The 22,615-nt window shown below is 37.5% G+C and overlaps 1 protein-coding gene across 2 annotated transcripts in view; it reads left to right on the top strand.

Annotated features, from left to right (window-relative positions):
* Positions 1-21,284, top strand: part of STK33 (serine/threonine kinase 33) — a 69,893-nt gene extending 48,609 nt beyond the window's left edge. The window contains exons 11-12 of one of the 2 annotated variants that reach the window (XM_046017058.1): positions 7,188-7,394; positions 21,072-21,284. In XM_046017058.1, the coding sequence (XP_045873014.1) occupies positions 7,188-7,394; positions 21,072-21,284 (420 nt within the window). The remainder of the gene's footprint in view (positions 1-7,187; positions 7,395-21,071) is intronic. The other variant, XM_046017059.1, reaches the window with a different exon arrangement.
* The last annotated feature ends 1,331 nt before the right edge of the window (positions 21,285-22,615 follow it).

Below are 22,615 nucleotides of genomic sequence, written 5' to 3' on the forward strand. Positions count from 1 at the left end.
TGGACCTGCACAGTTCAAACCCATATTGTTCCAGGGTCAGCATATATCAGTATAGAAGTGTATCGAATCAACACATGTACACCTTAAACTTACACCATGTTGTTACATGTCAATTATATTTCAATAGAGCTGGGAAGAAAAATTGGTATACAAGGTTCAATTACATTTCTATTCACAAGCAACCAACAATAGAAAATGTAATAAAAATGAAGACTTGTAAAGCAGTATCCAAGAATATTGGATATCCAGAAATAAATCTAACATAAGACTCCTAAGACTTCTTTGGCTAAAGTTATGAAATTTTATTGGAAGACATTGAAAAAGACTTAAAAATGAGTAAATTGTGGTATGGTCTAACAACGGAATATTGTATAGCAGTGAAAGTGATTAAACTGCATGTAATAATATCTCTGAGGCTATGAAATTTATCTTTAAAATCATCATAGTTTTGTTAAATTATAATCTACTCACTCTAAAATATACCGATTTTAAGTATATAGCCTGATGAATCTTTATATATGTATGTATTTGTGTAACTACCAGCCAGAACAAAATATGGAACATTTCCATCCCCACCCAGAAAGTTCCATTGTTCCATTTTCCAGAGTGATTGTACCATTCACCAGTGATGTGTGACTTCTAGTTTTGCTCCCCATCTTCTTCAATGCTTGCATTGTCAATATTTTTAATTTAGATACTCTGGTAGATATGTAATAACATCTCATTGTGGCTTTAATCTGCATTTCCTGAATGACAGATGAAACTGGTCATCTTTATTTATGCTTAATGGTCTTTCGGATATCTTCTTTAGTGAAATGGCTGTTCAGGTCTTCCCCATGCCCTCCATTTTTCTATTTGGTTTTACTTATTGATTTGTAGGAGTTCATTATTTTAGATAAATGAGTGTTCTGTGGCACACAAATAAATATATATACAATAACAAGATTTGGAAGAAGCTGACTTAAGAAAAAGAACATGGAAAGGATTACTGCAAATCCTTGCTCAAGGAGATGACTTTTGAAAAAGAATAGATCATTGGGAATTGAGGGTCTTGAAATGGATTTCCTGCAGACTCCATCCTTGCCCACACATCCTTTCAAAAGCCTTCATGTACAGCCAGGTGTACACAGTTTGAAGAATGTTCATTTGGGATATATTGAGTTTGTTTTTATTTTTCCAGCTTTATTGAGATATAAGTGATGTATAACATTGTATAAATTTCAGGTGTACAACATAATGGTTTGACATATGTATGTATTGTGAAATGATTACCACACTTAGTTTAGTTAAAACATCCATCAGCTCACATGGTTATAATATTTTTCTTTTGATGGGAACTTTTAAGATCTGTCTTAGCAACTTCTGAATATACGGTATAGTACTGAAGGCTCCACAACACCTCTAGCTAGAAATTCTTGGCAAGCAATTGGAAATACACTTCTGGAATGAGGTAAGTGAATACACTTCTCAGGCTGCTTCCCCCTGAAGAATAGGAATATCAACACTAACCTTGTATATTCGTGTAGTTGCTACACTTATCAAAGAAAATCACTGAGATGACTTACAGGAAAAATTTTGAAGTGGCATGCAGTGGCTTACTTCACTGGTCATTATTATCTTGATATGCTGCTGCCTGGCACTCATTGAGGTCCATTAGGATCAGTTTGGTGGTTTTACTGGGTGCTTTTAGTTCATGTGGGTATCTGCAACTTACATTGTTTCTTTTCCTACTGTAAGGTACATTAATTACTAGTCATATAAAGGTAATAGCTGAGATTACGCATGGTAAGTGATTTTAAATGGTAAACAAAAAAGAAAGAATAACTTTTCTTCCTCCATTCCCTCATTCTCTCTTACTAAAGATAGCCTTTGTTAAGTCTCTATGCATTCTTTCAAAAAAAATTCTACACATTTTGATGTATATACCTTACACAATAGGGTTCATGTTATGCAAGCTATTCTTTTCTACCTAAAATACCTTAGAAAGATTTCTTTATTTTTTTAAAAAGCAGCATTGGGGGCATCTGGGTGGCTCAGTGGGTTAAAGCCTCTGCCTTCAGCTCAGGTCATGATCTCAGGGTCCTGGAATCGAGCCCCGCATCGGGCTCTCTGCTCAGCAGGGAGCCTGCCTTCCCCCTCTCTGTCTGCCTGCCTCTCTGCCTACTTGTGATTTCTGTCTGTCAAATAAATAAAAATAAAAAAATCTAAAAAAAAAAGCAGCATTGGATCCCAAATTATGGATATACTATTATTTTCTAAATACTCCCCTATGAATATGGAACATTTAAATCGTTTCAGATTGTTTCTATTATAGTAGTGCAACCAGTGTTCATATAAATATACGTTTGCATGCTGTGTTATCAGATAAGTTCTTAACAGTGGACTTACTGGTCAGAGAGGGTGTGTATTATATATTTTGATAGGTTATTGCTAATTTACCTTCCCACAGAAAGCAAGCAAATGAAAAAGCGTGTTTACCCACACCCTCACCAACACAGAGTATTACCAAATTTAAATTTATGTCCATTTGTTAAGTGAAGATTGGCATCTCATTGTTTTGATTTGGGTTTTGTTAATTTTGTGAAGTTTGGCATTTATTTATTTATTTATTTATTTATTTATTTATTTTACAAAGTGACTATTCCATTTTCCTATTGAAAAAAAAAATTATTCCTAGGTATCAACTATACCCAAGTTAAAAAAACCACAAACTTTTTCTTTGGAACATTATAAAATAAAGAGTTCTGGCTATTTATAAAAAGTAGAAATGATGGCCAGAAGCTGAAGACCTAGAATGTCCAGGTGTCAACTTTACTAAAGTTAAAAAAAAAAAAAAAAGCCCACAAGTTTATTCTTAGGAACATTATAAAATAGAGTTCTGGCTATTTACAGAATGTAGAAATGATGACCAGAAGCTGAAGACCTAGGATGTTTCCTTTTAGCTTTGTCATTTTCTAAAAAAACAATTTTATTTATTTATTTGACTAAAGAGAGAGAGCAAGAGAGAGAGAGCACAAGCAGTGGGGAAAGGCAGAGGGGAAGGAAAAAGCAGGCTCTCCACTGAGCAGGGAGCCCAGACGGGACTCATTCCCAGGACTCCGGGATCATGACCTGACAGACATCTAACCAACTGAGCCACCCAGGCGTCCCTAGCTTTGCCAACTTTATGTTTCATACTACTCACACCAGCTCATAAATATAATTCATTCATACTCATTAAATACTTATTTTATAAAATCATGATAGTCACAGTCCTTGACAGGCAAAGTATGTTAGATAGGGACATGTGTTTAGGTCTCCTATTTTGGTCTCCACCTAATACTAAGATATTAAGTCAAATCTTAGATTTTTGCCAGTGCTTCTCCATGAGTGTTCATTTTTCCATTTTTCAAAATAAAACAGTCTCAACTCTCTGTTAGTTAACCAAGTAGAAGTTTAGTAACCAGAAGTTTGGTGTTCTACTTCTGAAAGCCTCAGATTATTGACCTGTTACTGTTGCCATCTTGCTATTTACTACTTCACAGATGATGAGTTCAGTAACTGACCCCTTGTTACAGCCAGTAAAGGGAATTCAGAGGTTAGTGTCCTGATAGTGAAATGACATACACTTTACAGTGTCTGCCCTAATAATTCTGCCCATTTTTGTTGGTTCTTTTGGAATTTCTGTTGAACCTAGAAGGATCATGACACATAGCCCTGGCCCACTTATTCATTGGTCAGTCCAAGTGTTTGATACAATTCCTCCTCCAGCAGCTAGCAAGCAAGAAGGGGGTAGTCTAGTAATTATTGACTGGACTTTAGATGCCAGGGAAAGTCTGGAATTGAGATCACTATTTGTGCTGTTTGATATCACACATGAATGTAGGACGGAAAGAGTTAAAGATTTCCAAGTAGTTAGGTGTTTCTGGGAGGATAATGTCCTATTCTGAATCCTTTCTCTTCTTCACAGTCTCTTTAGAGTGAGAAATAGGGTCATTTCTTTGAGTACAAAGACACTCTACTATGGGTACATAGAGGATCAGTCATCAAACTCTTATGTGTATTACGAGCATTTGAAAGATTGCTAGAGATGCAGATTCAAGATAATACAGGGAATCCTTGCCTTTGTATAGTAGCACAACACCATAAAAATAACAATGCAGTTTGAAACAGCAACAGGATCTTAATAATCATTGGGGGAAATTACAATTGTTCCATGCCCTTTAAAATTTTTTGTTAAATAATAAAAACTAACTGTTGGTTTTAATACTTAGAAAATGAAAGAAAAGAAAAACTGATTTTTCTTAGTGCATTATAATTTAAAACATTAGAAATATTAAGAACTAAAGTGTCTTTTTTTTAATAAAAACTTAATAAAATTAGTTTAAACAGTCCTTACCTTCTTCTCCTTGTCCTATAACTTACAATACAGAGGGGAGCATCTTTTTTTAAACTTTAGTGAGTTCTAATACTATCCTCCAAGTTTGGATACCTTCCAACATTTTATCCTTTGTGCTTTCAATGTCACGAATTATCTCTGAAAATTTTTTAAATATCACCTTCTTTGCGGGCATTACTTTCTCCGGGGTGCCTCTCTCCTTTCTGCACACCACTCTTCCTCTCATTTATGTTCATGAGTTTGCCTGCAACAACTTCCTTTGGTTGCATATCTAGGTTCTCAAACGGTGGCAGCAGCAGAGTTTCCAAGGTCAGCCACTTCTTCTGTTACTCCCTTGACCTTTGATTCAGATTTCACTTCCAGCACGACCACTTTCATTTATTTGCTGCGCTTTCATCTTAGCTGCCAGATTCTGGGGAGGCAAGGAGGCAACGCAACTGCATACTTTGCTGCCTGTGTGTGAAGTGAGTAGCAGAAGCCGGGTGGCCCGTCACCAACTGACTGTGAAAGAAGTGACATGACTCGTCACTGATCACGTTGCACATCTGTAATTTACATGGTGACTGTGGCTTGAAGAGCTGGCAGTGAAGTTTGAACTTAATGTAATTATTGTTAGTATACTGCAATGACTGAAATTCGGTCTGTATTGTTGGGGGACTGAGATTATTTAACTTAAGTCATGATGGTTGAAATTCATGCGTATCAGGACTGTGCAAAGCAAGGACTGCCTAAACAAATGGGCTATTACAGGGTACTAATGGGATAGCATTTCTGTAATAGTTACAGTTTTGTTGGGTATGTGGGTTGTACAGTGGGCTCATTCTTTTTCAGGGCTTTTTGGAAGTGACTTACTGAATGGAATGTTTAATTTGCTATTTATGCCCAGATGGGCTAAACTATGCTGTGATAACAAATGACCCCCAAATCTCAATGGTCTTGATGCCCTCCTTTGCAGATTGGCTGGGGTGAGGGGATGAGGCTTTATTTTACTTTGTCCTCACTCAGGGACCCGGGCTGAGGGAGGCTCCATCCCTATGTTCCTATAGTTACTAAGGTAGGAATAGGGAACATGACAAATTGCATGCTGTCTCTTATAGTTTCCACCCCAAATTATATATACAATTTCCAATAACATTTCATTGGCCAAAACAAGTCACATAGTCATATCCCAAAAGACATGGAGAAGCACAATTCTATAATATGCCTAGCGGAATGGAATGTTAAGTGAGTATCATTAGTGACTAGTACGGTATCCAAAGAGTTACCTTATAGAAGGTTTACCAGGGAAGGGCAACGTAGGACTGGAAATAAAGGCATAGAAAATAATCAGATTGTCTGTCTGTTAGTGAAAGAACCAAGTGGAGGCAGAGTTTTGCGTACTCACATTCCAGGAGCCTGGATATTGTGAGTACATGAAAATTAGGGTTAAAGGTCAGGATGAAACCAGAAAGTTGTAATAGAGTCCAGATGGTTCCTAGGGATCAAGCAGGACTATTGGCAGAGCCCTGGAGGTCGGAACTCTCAGATGGAAGATCAGAGACTCTACCATTCTAGACAATTCCAACTCCTTTATGGTCTGAGACTCCATCTATACTTCCTCTGAGTTTACGTTGACAACATTTTTTAAAGTTCTGGGATGCTTGACAGAGCTGACTCTCAAACTGAGCCTTGGAGGAAACGTAGGCTATGTGTTAGCAGAAGGCATGGTGAATGTGTTCTGGGAGCGAAAGGGTAGAGGATGTTATGGGTTGAATGTAACCAAAAGCTGGATGCTATGAAAGTGGTAATATAGAATTTCTTATAACAAGATGAAATAGAAGAACCATGAGGAATTAATTGCATAATGATCCTCAGTTATTACCATTCTATACTTAGTGCGTGTCTATGTCTTTAACCACAAATATGTTAAAGTCTACAGACCCTCGATGGTGTACTCACATGTCTGCCCTTAAAGTGCTCTGTTTCATAGTGTTCTGGGTCACTGATGCTTAATGCTTCAATCCACCCACATGCCAGATTAACATAACACTTCATAGCTCTACCCACAGCCCACACCTGAACTTCCCATTTTAATCTAAATGCGATCCAAATGTGTCTAAACTTTCTCTACTATAGTAGTCTGAGTGAGGAGCAGAACTATTTAAAGCCTACCAACTCTAGCAGGAGCCATTTGAGACTGTGTTCATGTATTTCTTGGCATTAAGTGGAATGTTATATTTGAGAAAAATACTGTTAATATAAAACAGTCAATTTTGGTATGGTGTGGTCACATTGGGGATTAAAGCAGTGTGCTGAATCAGTTATAATCATGACCACTTTATATTTAAATTTTCCAGTCCACTAAAAAGCTTTCAAATCAAACACCTATGTTCTTGGACACAGTGTTTAACTACTTACGAGTTTATCTTTCCTACCTGGAGATTTCGATGTTCTATAAGTTTGCACTTAGTTGGGCCCACTAGACGGGGAGCAACATTTTTCATTCATTCAGCTTCCCTGTTGGTTTTCTAAGAATTGCTCTATAAGAGGGTCTTTGGATTCCAGGGAATTTCCATGTCTAGTGTCCTTTGCACGAGCATGTTGCATTGTTCCTTCAAACTTGAATATTTCCCCCAACCCTAACCTGTTGCACCTGATCTCAATCAAGAGGCATGAGCTGTGTCAGCACAGGAGGAATGCTCCAAAGGGCAGCAGAAGTTTCATTGTCTATTCAGCATTATAGTTTGTGTAATGTATTACTAGAAGATGTAAAAATTTTTTTCAATTTTCGACACTGTTTCTAACGCCAAAAATTCATTGTTAATGTTAGGGCAATACACTTTCTTCAGCAAGGCCAACCAATGTGTTAGAAATGATGAAGGAGTGGAAAAATAACCCAGAAAGTGATGAGGAAGACACGACAGATCAAAAGGACAACTGGTCCATTCAAGAAAAGCTGAAAGGTTACCAACTCAGCAGCCCCAGAGGAAAGGCCCAGGATATCAGCAGCACCTCAGATGAAGAGGAGGAGAAACAGGTGGGAGGAACCAAGAAAACAAGTAGGAAGAACAATTGTTCCATTTCTCCAAACTTTAAAATACTCTCATAACACTGGGGCAGTTTTTGCAATGCTGTCTTTTTTTGTTGTTGTTAATTTGTAAGGAAGGACTTACAGGACAAAGCAAGCGAAGTTCTCTCCTCCCTTCAGACTATCATGATTTAGCACGGTAGCCCACATGTTTATTTTAAGGTCTGTGATTATATAGGGCAGGGGTCTGCAAACTTTTTCCATAAAGGAACAGAGGAGATATTTTAGCCTTGTGGCTAAACTTCTTTTAGCCCTGTGTCACAACTTCTCAACTCCGATGTCATAGGATGAAAATAGGCATAGACAGCAAATGAATGAGCATGGCCACGTGCCAACAAAACTTTATTTACAAAAACAGATGGTGTGTGATATTTGGCCCATGGGTCAAAATTAATAATATTTGTGCTTTACCAGGCTCTACAGTTTGGAATGGTTTTATGTATTACCTAGAAAAAGATTTATTACATTACCCAGTTATTTGTTTCCAATTTTATGATAACTAAAACTGTTCACATGGGTTTATCATTTTGCCTTATTAGATCTGAATAGAGCTTTATTCTTTCTGGTGAATAAAATTTAGTAATATTTTGATGAATTCCAGATAGTGTTCTACTAACTAGATATGCCCAAATCCTTTTTTCTTTTGTTTCTATGTTTATGGAAAATGCTTCTGTGACCTTGTTCTCTTTCTTTTTTTTTTTTTTTAAGATTTTATTTATTTATTTGACAGACAGAGATCACAAGTAGGCAGAGAGGCAGGCAGAGAGAGAGGAAGGGAAGCAGGCTCCCTGCTGAGCAAAGAGCCTGATGTGGGACTCGATCCCAGGACCCTGGGATCATGACCTGAGCCGAAGGCAGAGGCTTTAACCCACTGAGCCACCCAGGCGCCCCCCCTTGTTCTCTTTCTTATCTTGAAATCTAGTGAACATATTTGAATTCTTTTTTAATAATTGAGTGTCCCTCTGGTGGGGGCTGTATTCACCTCACGGCAGCCCCGACCCCATGAGGAGCTGTTATTTTCTGGCTCTCTGAGGCTTAGCGTGGGCAGAGTTCCGCTCAGGCCTCAGAGAGCTGGTTCTGAGCTGCTCCCAGGAGGATGCATCGCTGGCCCGTCCCTCCCATGCCATCAGAAACCTGCAGAAAGAGACTTGGTAGAGTGATCTACTGGTTGGTTTTGACTCACCGGTTGAGAACTTCTTCGTCTACTTGATCGCAAATGTCTAGATAATAAGTTTAACATTTAATGACTCCGATATTTTGAAATAATCAAGTATTTACCATAGTATAAATATGAGTATGTTGCATTCCCTTCATCCTTTCTGGTCTGTTAACAGCTCCTGAAATGCTTGGCAGCTGTGTGTATTTTATATTGTTGAAAATAATACCCTAAAAACCCATGTTCGCATTCCTTATTGAATACTGTTTGAAGATTTTTCTATTAGCTGACTTGGCATTTTATACACACATATTCAGATGCACACACACACACGCCCCTTCTCACACATATGCACATGCACCATATACATATATGCAGTTGATGCTTGAATAACATGGTGTGGTTGGAGCACTGGCCCCCATACAGCTGAAAATTTTCATATTAACTTTTGACTCCCCCAAACTTAACTACTAATAGCCTACTATTGACTGAAACCTTTCCAGTAACATTAGTAGCGGATTAACACATATTTTGTATATGTGTTATGTACTGTATTCTTACAATAAAGTAGGCTAGAAAAAAAGAAAATGTTATTAAGAAAACCATAAGGAAAAGACATTTACAGTACTGTGCTGTGCTTAGCCAAAAAGATCCATGTATAAGTGGACCCACACAGTTCAAACCCCTGTTGTTCAAGGGTCAAGTGTACATGTACTCACACTCAGACGTGTGTATTACACATATATACACATGTGCATTTACATATACGTACATATAGACAAACACAAATATTTACACATACACCACATATGACCACATTATCTTATATTTTGTAGTCTTGGATTTTATCTGTGTTTGTTACTGAATCCAATATAAAATACCCTTGTGAACCAAATATTTGGTTGGTTGTCTTCCATCACCTTCTCCATGGCTCTGTCACACACTTCCCCTTCCTTCCCCGCCCCTCCAAGTCATAGAGTGATATGAATTGCTGTGCTATTCTCAACTACTACTTCCAACCAAGGAAGAGAAGAATTGGAATTTGAGGTGCTCATGGGTGCTAGAACTACAACCAGTGGTATAAATTTTATACTAGGTAGGTTGAAATTTTAAGAATATAGATTTCTACTCATCAGCAGGAAGAAATTTTCTACAGTCAGAGCTCACTTGCAATAAAATGGGCTGGACCGTGGATAGTGAACCCCATCTCCCAGTTCGTGCAAGTGTTCATGAAGACTCTAGAAAGCTACTTGTCATAACTGATGTAGCAGGAATTCCTGCAAGATGGGTAGGAGTTTGTCCTGGATGTCCTCTAAGAAACTTTCCCCTGCTTGGGTTTTGGCTGTGATGTCTTGGGAGAAATACATTACCTTGTGTGGGAGTTTTTCTGAAAAGTGTTACCCCTTAAAAGAAAGACTTCTTATACATTTAACATATTCAGTTCTTTCACAGGTTTTTATAAGTATGTTACTTTGTTAATTATATTGAAGCTGAGCTTGTGCTAAGAAATTACTTTTCTTTCAAATCTTCATTAACAATAGTAAATAGTGGAGTATAAAGTTCTCAAGTGATAACTGAAAATAGAGCTTGCCATTTATTCTTGAGTCCACGCAGGATTCATATTGTAATTAATATTCTTAAGAGTGAAATTTTAATTTTATTAAAATTATTCTTTGAATATTAAAATATTTCCCATGAGGAAAATTTTGTTTGTTAAAATTAAATTATATGAATGATTTAATGTGATAATATAAATAATTTATACCTACTAAATTAAGGAAATTCTTTTTCCATTCAAAATTTTGAAATTTGGCTTTAAGTGGAAATCTGCCAGCAATTCCTGTTTTCCGTTGTATCATTGTTCTCTCTTCTGAAGAATCTCATAAACCCATTTAGAGCTCTGATTTTGTATTTTTTTTTTAAACAAGGCAGGGCAATCATGTTTTTTAGCTAAGTGGCAGAGCTCTTGGAAGACTAGCAGAGAAAGTGAGGATTTGTTATAAATCAAACACTTGAACTGAGCATTTTCCTCTGTCACACCATTCCTTAGTTCCAAATGCTGTGGTCATGATGGAAAAATATAGTCTACCTCTCCTCATTGTTCATGCTTGGTCTAAGATATCACACTACACTCTTCCGGACTTGTCTTCCAATAGTTGGCATTTGGCCATGTCCTTTTTCATTTTTTCTTTTTTATTATGAATTTTTAGCCTAATTTAGGCATGTTCTTTAAGGATAGAATCTTTAAGGATAGAAATGTTCTCTTGTGTATATCTTGTGTTTTATAGGCTGAGTACATCTAAGTAGTGTTTTATTTCCTTAGTAACCCTCTAAATTCCCCACAGTGGGTTCTTAATCTATTCTATCAAGTAGACCCAAGACTTCAACTCCTAAAACAGCATTTACTCATCTTCAAATGAGATGCTTGGCAGACCATTGCTTATTGCAAGAACATGCCTTTTAACATTATGTCCTTAGTGATTTCTTATAAGTAGTACAATACTTACATTATTTATTAAACTCAGAAAACAACTGAGAAATGAATGTCTGGTAATTAAAATGCACTTCCACATAACCATGGAGAGGGGGACTAAAAATTCCAGATGTATATTTACATTATGGAATTCTTGCTTCATAAAGGAGATACTTTATCATTGTTAAATTATTTATCGAATACAGTCTTGAATGCACTTGTTTAGTGAAAATGGAAAATTTTTCTGATCGTTTCCCTTTGTGATCATTTTTCTCCACAATTTTTCTTGCCATTTGCTAGTTTGGATTCATAGGATTTTGTCCCTACTATTCCCACTAGAACCTTCTGTGTAGGCGTAGTTTGCACCACAAGCTTAGCCAGGCTTCCACAGATGAAGGGGAATATTAGCGAATCCTTTGAAATCATTTTCCTCCTCTCCCAAGTCTGGCTTTTGCTCAGCTCCCCTTAGGGACTATAGCTGTTAGGCTATGCTATGGCTTTTTTCCCTATGGAGAACCAACCCATTGGATTGCGTTATAACAAATATTGCTTTAATTCCACATATATTAATTTGGGTCTATTCATCTCTTATCCTGCCTTTAGGCTATAATTGTCACATGTATTATGTATTATAGCTACATATTTGTAGCTATGTTTGTTGCTACATATATGTAGCAATGTTTTAATTTTTGCTTTAAATAGCCATATATATTTCCAAGAAATTAAGAGGACATTTTGTCTGTTATATATACCCAGGTATTTACCATTTCTGATGTTCTTTTTTCTTTCCTGAAATCCAGTTTTCCATCTGGTATCATTCTCTTCAGCTTGATTCAGTCTCCATTTCTCTGTTAAATCTACCTGGTGAATATTTAATTTTAGGTATTCTAAAGTTTCCATTTGATCCTGTTTTATTATTTCTAGTTCTCTTCAGAGACTTCCTGTATTCCTAAAAGAATATTTTCCTTTATATTACTGGTAATAGTTATGATAACCGTTTTAAAATCCTTGTTTGCTAATTCCAACATCTGGGTCACCTCAGGATCTGTCTCTATTAATTATTATTTCTGTTGAGTAGTTTGGGATTGTATCTTAGACGCTGGAAATGTTATGTTGTGCTGACTCTGGATTTGACTGTGTTCCTCCAAAAAGCATTGATGTTTCTGTTTTGTCAGGGAAGTTGTTGGTTGGGTACAAATTGCAAATTGTCTCTTAGTCAGCAGTTCAAATCTTAGGTCAGTTCATTTCTCTTTCGCTGGGCAGAATTTAGGGTGCCCCTTCTCTGGCTATCTCCTTTAAGGGATTCCCTCATTACTTTCTTGTGTCTGTGGTTGCTCTGAATTCAGTCCTCTAATTCTTTAAACTAGAGAGAGAAGGTTGTAAGTATCCAAGGTTGGGAGAGTGGTGGTGAGGAACACATTGCCATTGAAGAAGCAACATTTGATATATAACAGAAATAATGGAAGCGAGAAGACAATGGAGTCACCTTGTTAAAGTGCTAAGTGGAAAATGAAACAAAACTAAAAAAAACCTGCCAACTCGGAATTCTAGATCTAGTGATAATTTTCTTCAAAAATAGAAATAGAATAAAAAATACTTTCAAGTATGTAAAAGATGAGAGAATATGTTACCAGCATGTCTTAATTATAAGAAATACTAAAAGAAAATTCTCCAGGTTAAAAAAAAAAAAATGATCCCAGATGGAAATCCTGACTACAGGAAGGTATGAAGGGCAACAGCAAGGGTAACTATATGAATAAATGTAAAATAATGTTAATTTCTTGAAATAATAGCAATAATAATGAATCTAAGCTTTCATCTCAAAAAGCTAAGAAGAGAATAGCAAATTAAAGCACCCTTCCCACAAGAGGATATTGTGAATTATTTAGTCCCAATAAATTAGAATATTTATATGAAATGGTCAGATTTCTTTAAAAAAAATCAAAGCAGATATACAAAAATAGAAAATCTGGATAATTTTATATTTACTTCAAAAATTGAATCTCTAATTAAAAACTTCCAGCAAAGAAAAGTTAAGTCTCAAATTTCTTCACTGGTTAATTCCTTTATGTATTTGCAGATGAGAAAGCTTGTTACACAAACTCTTGAGACTATTTCCCAACTCGTTTATAAAGGAAGTATAACTTTAACACCAAAATATGACAGGGATATTATAAGAAAAGAACATTGTTAGCCAATATCTCTCATAAATAGATATAAAAATCCCAAACTCAGTATTAGCAAACTGAATCCAGAAATATACAAAAAGAGATAGCACATTCTTGATCAAGTATACAGGTATACACATATTCCAGGGATGTCTATTTGGATTAACATACAAAAATCGACCAATATAATTCACCCCATTAATAAGTAAAGGAGAAAAACCATATGGAAAAAAAATTTTGATGAAATTCAACACTCAAACATGAGTAGTAAACTAGGAACAGATGGTAACTTCTTTTACATATTAAGGGATTTTTTTTTTTAATTTTAAAAATCTCTAGGGGCACCTGGGTGGCTCAGTCATTAGGCATCTGCCTTTGGCTCAGGTCATGATCCCAGGGTCCTGGGATCGAGCCCCACATCGGGATCCCTGCTTGGTGGGAGGCCTGCTTCTCCCTCTCCCACTCCACCTGTTTGTGTTCCCTCTCTCACTGTCTCTGTGATATAAATAAATAAAATCTTAAAAAAAAAAACACCTCTAAAGCTAATATCATTCTTTATTTTAAGATTTATTAATTTATTTGAGGGAGAGAGAGGGAAGGAGAAAGTGGAGGTAGGGACAGAGAGAGAATTTTCAAGCAGACTCCCTGCTGAGTGGGGAGACTAATGAAATGTAGGGCTCAATCTCATGACCCAGGATATCATGACCTGAGCCAACATCAAGATTCAGATGCTCAATCAACTGAACCACACAAACACCCCAAAACTATTTTCATTCCTAATGGTGACATATTGAACACTTTCTAACTGAAGGTAGGTGAAAGGCAAAGATGCCCCTTTGTACTTCTCTTTAATATTGTACTAGAGATCTTAACCTATGCAACAAGACACAGAAAAGAAAATTATATAGTTGGAAAAGAAGAATAAAGCTATCTCTATTTGCAGATGACATGATTGTGCACAAAAAAAATCCCCTGGAATCTACAAAATGTGAATTAAACAGTTTTCAGTGTGTAAGATCTGTATACAAAAATAAAATACATTTTTATATACTAGCAATGAATAATTAGAAAACAGAATATTAAAATACCATTTAAGACATCACAAAATGTGGGGCACCTGGGTGGCTCAGCAGGTTAGGCCTCTGCCTTTGGCTCAGGTCATGTTCTCAGGGACCTGAGATCAAGCCCTGCACTGGGCTCTCTGCTCAGCAAGGAAATTTCTTCCCCCTCTCTCTCTGCCTGCCTCTCTAACTTCTTGCGTGATCTCTCTCTGTTAAATAAATAAAATCTTTAAAACAAAATAAAACATCACAAAATGTAAAATACTTAGTCTTAACTCTTACAAAATATATGTAAAATATTTATATCAAATCTGACAACACATTGAAATTGAAGAAGACTGAAATATTTGGAAATAAATACCATATTTATGGACTGGAAGCTTTGATACTGTTCAGCGGTCAGTTCTTCCTGAACTGACTTATAATGTTAAAGCAATCCCAATTTAAATCAAGAGCTTTGCCTTTCTGTTAGAAATCGACAAGATGCTTCTAGAATTTGTTTAGAAATACATAAGACCTAGAATACCTAAAAATCACTCAAAAAAACAAAGTTGGAGAACTTAAATGATGTGATTTCAGCACTTACAATATAGCTACAGTAATTAATACAATGTGGTATTGTATTGAGGAAACAAAATACAATCTAGAATTGGCCCCCACTTAGGTAGTCAGTTGATTTTTGACAGAGATTTCAAAGCCATTCAATAGGGGGAAAGATAGGGTTTCTTCCCCAATAAATAGTGCTGAACTAATAAAATATCTATATGCAGAAAAAGGAACTTTGATCCCCCCAGCTTACACTGTACACAAAAATTAGTTTGAAATAGTAGTAGACCTAAATCTAAAAGCTAAACTGTAATGCTCATAGGAGAAAACTTAGAATATCTTCCAACCAGTGAGTAGTCAAAGATTTCTTAGAACACCAGGCAACATGTTAAAAAGTTCTTCAAAGTACATGCATTTTCTTATCTAAAGCACATTAAGAAGCAGAATAGGCAAGCCACAGACAGGGGAGAAAAAATTTTCAATAGATCTATCTAACAAAGGACTTGTTTAGAAAATATTGAGACAATTCTCAATATTAATAATATAATAAGGCAACTCCACTTTTAAAATATGCATAAGATTTGAAGAGACATTTCAGATAGGAAAATATACTAATAGTCAACATATGAAAAAATGTGCAACATCAGTAGTTATCAGGAAAATGCAAATGGTAACAGGAAAAGCTACAATGATATATCACTATATCCATTCTAGAATGGCCAATATTTAAAAAGACAAGTTCATATTTTAGCAAATATTAGAGCAAGTGGAATTTTCCTGTATTGCTTGTGGATTGCAAAATGGTACAGATTCTTTGAAATACAGTTGGGCAGTTACTTATAAAGTTAAACATTTACTTACCATTTATCCATAAATCCCAAATTTGAGTTCCAAAAAGGACTTGTATACTATATTTATAGCAGCTTTATATATAAAGAGCCCCAAACTGGAAAGAGCCCAAATATCCATTAATAGAAGAATAGATAAACAAATTGTGGTATATCCATACAATGGAATACTACTTGATAATAAAAAGGAAAAACTGCAATTGGTGATTCACTGATTGGTCAATCTCAAGACATATGTGGTAATACCATGAGACTATAATTATCTCAATAAAAATTTCTTTTTTTAGAATCTTAATACAATTTCAATTTAATAACATGTTAAGCAAAGAAAGTCAGACACAAGAGTACACACTGTATGTTTTGTTTACACAAAGTTTTAGAGAAGTAATTATGTTGACAAATATCAGAACACCCGTAGCCTCAGGATGGGAGGGAGTTGAGTGGGATGTGACCCCCAGGAAATTTGTGGGGAGTTGTTCTATTTCTTGACTGGGGTGTTGGTTATACAGGTCTGTTTATCAAAACTCATCAAACTGTACACTTGAGATTTGTACAATCTACTGTATGTAAATTGTACTTTAACTAAAAAAGAAAAGAGAAATTTATATCTCTCTAATTTGCAAGTTAGATTTTATTTCCATTAACTCCCTACAAGGCCCAGCTATTTATGTAGGTAGCCTTATAAAAGAAATCTATATATTTGGAAGTTAATTACTCTTCTTCCCTTTGGTTTTTTCTTTCCCTTCCTTCTTCCTTCTGAAAACCACAGGAATGTGAGAGAAAGTGGGTGACCATTGCGAGCAGAACTAGAGCTGAAAACTTGTATCAGAATGTTCTGTCACTTGGACCTTGTGCAGGCCTATAATTTGAATGTGTGACTCTAGAAATGGTTGCTATGGTGATAAACCACTTTACTTAAATAGCATGTATTTTACTCAAAATTCAGAGAAATGGTAACAGTTTCTAGTAATCATGTACTGGTATTAACTTGCAAGGATATGCCTAGAGCTTACAGGTTTTGCATCCATTATCACAGGATGAGTTCATCAGGTTAAAGTTATGCCAGTGAATAATGAAATACGTATATTTAGCCCAATTTTCTTGTTACATATCTCCCCTTGCACACATGGAGCCCCTTTCCAAGATTAATAATATGAGCTGGAGAAATCAGGCCAAGGGTGCTGAATTACTAAGAGATGGAACTGGAGGGAACTTGTAAGGTCATCTTTTCCATCATCCCGCCTCTAGGAGGACTGACTATTCTTCAACCGTCCCAAGTGGTAAGAGTCTGTCAAGGATGAAGAACAATTGAGATGCTGCTTGCTCCAGCCCCTGGTGTAACCATCCTGATTGCAGCACTCAGAGACACCATCTAGCTCCACAGAGCTGAGCTCTGTCCCCTCTGCATTCTACCAAGTGTGATTACGTATGTCCTCTATTCTTTGTATTTCTGGACTGAAGAGCTCTCTTGTAAAGAAACCTCCATCCATTAATCATATTAGTAACCTGTCTGTAAACCTTCTCTGGTTCCTTTATCTCTGTTCAAGCTGATTGCAATGTTTCAGGTATGAATTCTTCATGATTTTATATAAGGATAGAAGGATTTTTTTCTTTGTTTCTAAGGTGCTTTCTGATGATAGTCAGGTTTTCTTGATCACTGTGCAACAGTATGTTACACCAGCATCTAAAGAGAATAATCTACAGTGATTTGTAGATCCTTTCTTAGACTGATAATGATGGCCAACAATCTCATAATGATCATTTGGACTCTTTTCCCCCAGAACTGAATATTGAAATTCCCCTCTCATCTTCCTCCCCCTTTGTGCAATCTTACAGGAGATCCTCACCTTCTATTTGCCTTTTATGACCTGGAAGATCTTAGCAATTCTTATAGCCTTGGCAATTTCACTTTTCATTTCTCTGTCATGTTACTTAGAAAACTGTAAAATTGCATCAGTGACAGCGTAGATCCCCGAGGATTCCCCTCAAGTAGGAGAGTGGAGAAAGAGAAACCTAAAATTTAGATAACCTGTAACCTCCAAAGGAAATCCCTGAAACATTAAGATTTGTTTACATTCCGAGAGAAAAGCCTGGAAGCTGGAATTTGCCTTGGCCATTTGCATTCAAGGAGATGAGAGGCTTGGCTTTTGGTGACAAAAGCTACAGCTCAATCTGCCAGACACCATGAGGGCCAGCCTGCATCGGTGTTTTATTAGCATCAGAGCACAGTTTCAGTAGGGTTATATTTAATAGAGGAGACTCAGAGTCTTCAGGAAAACTCTTACAATTCTGATTCCTAAACAGTGGCATCCTAAACTTAATGCAATTACAAATTAGAATTAGCAAAGAGAAATGATAAAGTGTACATGTGCACACACACACACACACACACACATGAAACACTTACAGGTATACACATATACACGGAAGCTTCTAAGCATTTGCAATAAACATTTGCATAAAGGTGAGTAGATTTGCATCGATGTTACCAGAGAGTAAAGGAACAAATATGGACATTTGTTCCAGTGCAGCCAGTTTCAGGCCAACTTGGAGTTCAATTAAACTATAGCTAACTATATTACTTTTAATATGTATTAAATACCAAATTGAGCAGAAAGAAACAGACACTCATATGTTGCTGGTTAAGAGTATAAGTTGGTGCAGTTGCAGTGAAAGGCAACATGGCAGTAGCTTTCAAAATTACAAATCCGTATGCATTTTGACCCAGGAGTCTCACTTCTAAAATATCCATCTCGTAGACATACTTACACACCCACAAAATGACACAAGTACAAGATTATTCACAGCAGCACTATTTGTACTAGGAAAAGATTGGAAACAACCTGAATGCCCACTGTGAAGGGACCAGCTAAATAAATTGTAGTCCCTTCAAACAAGAGAAGACTGCATAGCCAAAAAAAAAAAAAAAAAAAAGAATGAACACCCTTTTTATATATGGACATGAAAGGATCCTCAAGATAATCATTTAGTTGAAAAAAATCAAGACAGTAAAAGAGGACTTTTGTCCTCTTGGTTGGTTTTTACACAAGGTTGCCCTCTTGGGCTACCTTTTGTGTAAAAAAGGGGGAAATGAAATTGCCATTATTGGGCTGTTTTTGACCTGTAGAAATGACTACCAATTCAGTTTGGTTCCACTTAATATTTGCTCGAAGATGCATGATCTCTCTCTGGAAATGTACACTATAAATTGATAATATTGGTTGTCTTTCATGTGGGTCAGAGCTGAGTTAACTGGGGGGCCGGGAGGAGATTTTTAACACTGAATATTAAATCATGGGGGTGTGCCACCTATTTTAAAAAAATACATCACTAAAATTAGATATGAATAAATAAAGAAATGTAGCTGAGGAATATCATTTTCTCATCTCGCTCTAGCATGAAATTGAGAAATATTTCTGCACCAAAGCAAGCAAACATTTTGGTCTAGCTTCCTCTTCCCTTCCCCTTTGCCAGAAAATTCTGAGGATTATCTTAAGATATCTTATCCAAGAAGAAAATACCAGAGCCTCTAGTCATTTTGGAAAAACTAATCTACATCACTACCACCACCCACAGAGACTGTTTCTGAGTATTTCTTCCTGGTGATGCAACTCCTAGTCTGGTTTAGCAACCCAAGTCCATTAACAAATGGAACTATGGAGAAGAATGGAAGTGTTAAGCCAGATATGAATATGCACACATTAAAAAGAAAATGCCAGGGTCTCTGTTGCTACACTCTAGAGAGCAGTAGTTGTAGTAGACATGTTGAAAAACATTTCCTCGACTACTTGGATGATAGTTCCAAAGGTGGAAATGTCAAAAGGGAGAAGGTTACACTGAGATTCACCTTTTAATAGGATTTGTATGTCAAGTGAATTAAACTTTCATGAATTGAAATTTCCAAGATAGGTTTCCTGTCTCAGGGATCAGTGCCGCACACAACAAAGCAGCTTCTCTCCACTGGACGCGGGAACATCGGGGGAGTTGACTCTCACCCCATTGCTGCACGTGGGCATTCTCAGCAAGAGGATAGGCTGGATTGCCAAATGCTAATGCATTTTCAGTATTTTCTATTTCATGAAAGGATACACAGAGAAGCAACCTAGAAATTTTGTTGGAAAAAAATTTATGGAGAAAAGGACTTTTTTTATATTTCCAAATGTAGACTAATTTTTCAAGTACAAATAATATGAGCTCAAGAAATAGCATACGCTGTTACGAAGCCATACACGAGTGATGGTCTGTCTGCGATACAGGACAACATCAGGTGAATTTTCTCCTTCTCTAAATATCGCTACCAAAACCATAAATGACCTGAAGTTCTGCTGGAGCCCTGGGAGGTCACTTGTTCATCAGGCAAATCTATATTAAGTGCCTACTACTGTATATAAAACATGGCCACTGGTATCATAAGAGCCTGAGTGATCAAAGAAACTAGGTTTATTTGTAGTGTGTTACCTGTAATCTTTTCACATCCTTTGAAAATTGCTAACCTGATTATTAACTCCTATGTAGAGTAAGTTTGCATTCACCAGAGTGTTAAACATATAAACCCTTTCCAGACCGTTCTGCATTATGTGAGGCCTACTGTACCTACTCTCCCGGGTCTCATTCCCCACCCTGCTGTGCCGCCCTCTCCTAAGACATTCTTTGCTCTTTCAGAACTCTGTGCTTGCCTTCATTTCAGGAGAAGTGATCACTTCTAAAATGGGTCTAAGGTCAAAATGGACTCTGCTTCCCTCATTACAGCAGAATCAAAGACCATTTCCTCTGCCAGGGGGTGAAGTGACCTGAGAAAACACAATTGCCTATTGAGTTCCCTTCTACCTGGTTTGTCCTTTAAAGAAGCACTTTGAAGGCCACTATCTTCATGCATTTCCAAGTAAACCCACGTAGTAAAGGTGCAAATGCAATTTCCCCATTGACCGGTGAGGTATGGAGACTCCGAGAGCTCCATGGACCTGCCCAAGGGGAGTGACTGGGATTAGAAGCCAGTCCACGGAGTCCGGGAACTGCTATGGCAGAGCTGGCCTAGAAAGCTAGTCAAGATGCAGTGAGTATGGTTCTATCCTGGCTGACTTCCTTGTGCAAATGTTGCCAGACGTTTATTTTTATTTTGCACAGCAGAGGATCTGAAATTGTACCTCTAGCCTGCGCTACACCAAACACTAAACAAGCCTCTTTTCTTGAAGGTGCTAAAGGAACTTACTCTGACATTTAGTAACAGCTTTGCAGTATGATTAGTTTACGTGTCCCCTCTGGAGAGCGCTCCAGCTTGCAGATGCTGGGCAACTTTGTCGTCCCTTGCTTCTTTGAACTGGTGTCTGTTGCTTCCTATCTGAAAAGTAACCCGGGCCTTTTCTTTTATTTGCAGTCCACTGCTTATAAAAAGAAATTTCCTGTGACCTATAAGAAGGAAAAGGTGGACAACTCGGACACGAAGTATACAAATTCCACGTCTAGCAGACATCTTCCCGCAGGATTCAAGGGAGAACCAGAGAAATCCCCCATGACTTCAAGCCAAGCCAGGGCAACCAAGTACATTGCTAAATCCAATGCCCTGCCCAGAACCAAAAAGAAACTCTAAGTGTTCTTCACCGATGCATAGTACAAACACAGAGCTGCTTTTTCTGGCGCTAAGACAAGGAGATGGGAGGGGAGAGGACAGGACTAGGTTGAGCTTTGAGCCTTTTAGCCCCACTGAGCCCTGCCATGGGTCTGCGCCAGCTGAAACGCGAAGCTAGGTGACCCCGGCAGCCTGATGTGAAAGGCCCACCGGCCCCGGGCTTGGTGGGGGGCTGCGGCTGAAATCAACCCAAGAGGTTTTCAAGAGTTGTTTAGAGGAGTATAGACCCACAAAGCAAGGCGGTGGGCATGCCTGCTCAGTTTCACTTCAGATTCTTATATTTAGGCACAATTATTTGTAGGAGAAAATGAGAGCCAAATATGGCAAGGGAGGTTCTGAATAATTGTGTGCACTTGGCACTAGAAGATTCTGTTAGGAAATCACTAATAAACTTGCCATAGGCGTATACCAGCAGAAGCGCTTCAGCCATTCACATGTGTTCTTGTGATTTTAGGTTGCTATAGAGTATTTAAGACAACTTATTTTAAATGTAGAAAGATAGGAGATTTTGTACCTGCTTGCCATTAACTTGCTGCTAAATTCCCAATATATTGATTGACTCAATAAAAAACAGATATTACCCATGCACGTTAGTTTGTATGTTAACAAGAGATGGATAGAATAAGGTCCTTGAAGCCCTTGTGCAAATTAAGAGTTTGGCCTGCTCTGCAAAGGTAGGCACATAGCTTTGTGGGGAGGTCATGAAGCAGGGTATGGGGGAAAATACATCTGTTACCCTGGGTGTTACTGAGTATTTCCTTTCCACCTGGGCAAATAACTTAGCTATTCGAGGTCAAATTGGGTAAAGAGGGCCCTCCAAACAAATTCTAAAGAAGCAATTTGCATTTACTTTCCCCTCCATAACGTAATAACTTAGTTGCAGCCCACCTCCCCCCATGGGATTGTCTTAGACCTCCCAAATGATGCACAGCAGGCCTGCTGAGTACACACTAGTTGCGTATAAATCCACTCAGGGGCAGGGGTGGGGGCAGTAATAGAAGTACTTCTCAGGATTAATGTGGACGACACTGTTGTACTGGTGAACAGGGCAAAGGCCCCCCTTGCCTGTGTTATTGGCCCTGGCTGAGTGGCTTGGTCAGAGCCTTCTCTGTGTGCTTCCCTGGGGTGGGGGAATCCACCAGCTACAGTGCACCTGCTTTAAATGGTCTGGACTGTATTTTAGAACTGGAGTTGGCATGGCTCCTTCCAGGTCTTTCACCCTTACTGGTTATTACCTCCAGTCCTATCAGGAGACTGTAAGGCATCTCCTGAGCTTTACGCCTTCTCTCAGG

Source organism: Meles meles, chromosome 8 (assembly GCF_922984935.1).
Source record: "Meles meles chromosome 8, mMelMel3.1 paternal haplotype, whole genome shotgun sequence".
Classification (NCBI taxonomy): domain Eukaryota; kingdom Metazoa; phylum Chordata; class Mammalia; order Carnivora; family Mustelidae; genus Meles; species Meles meles.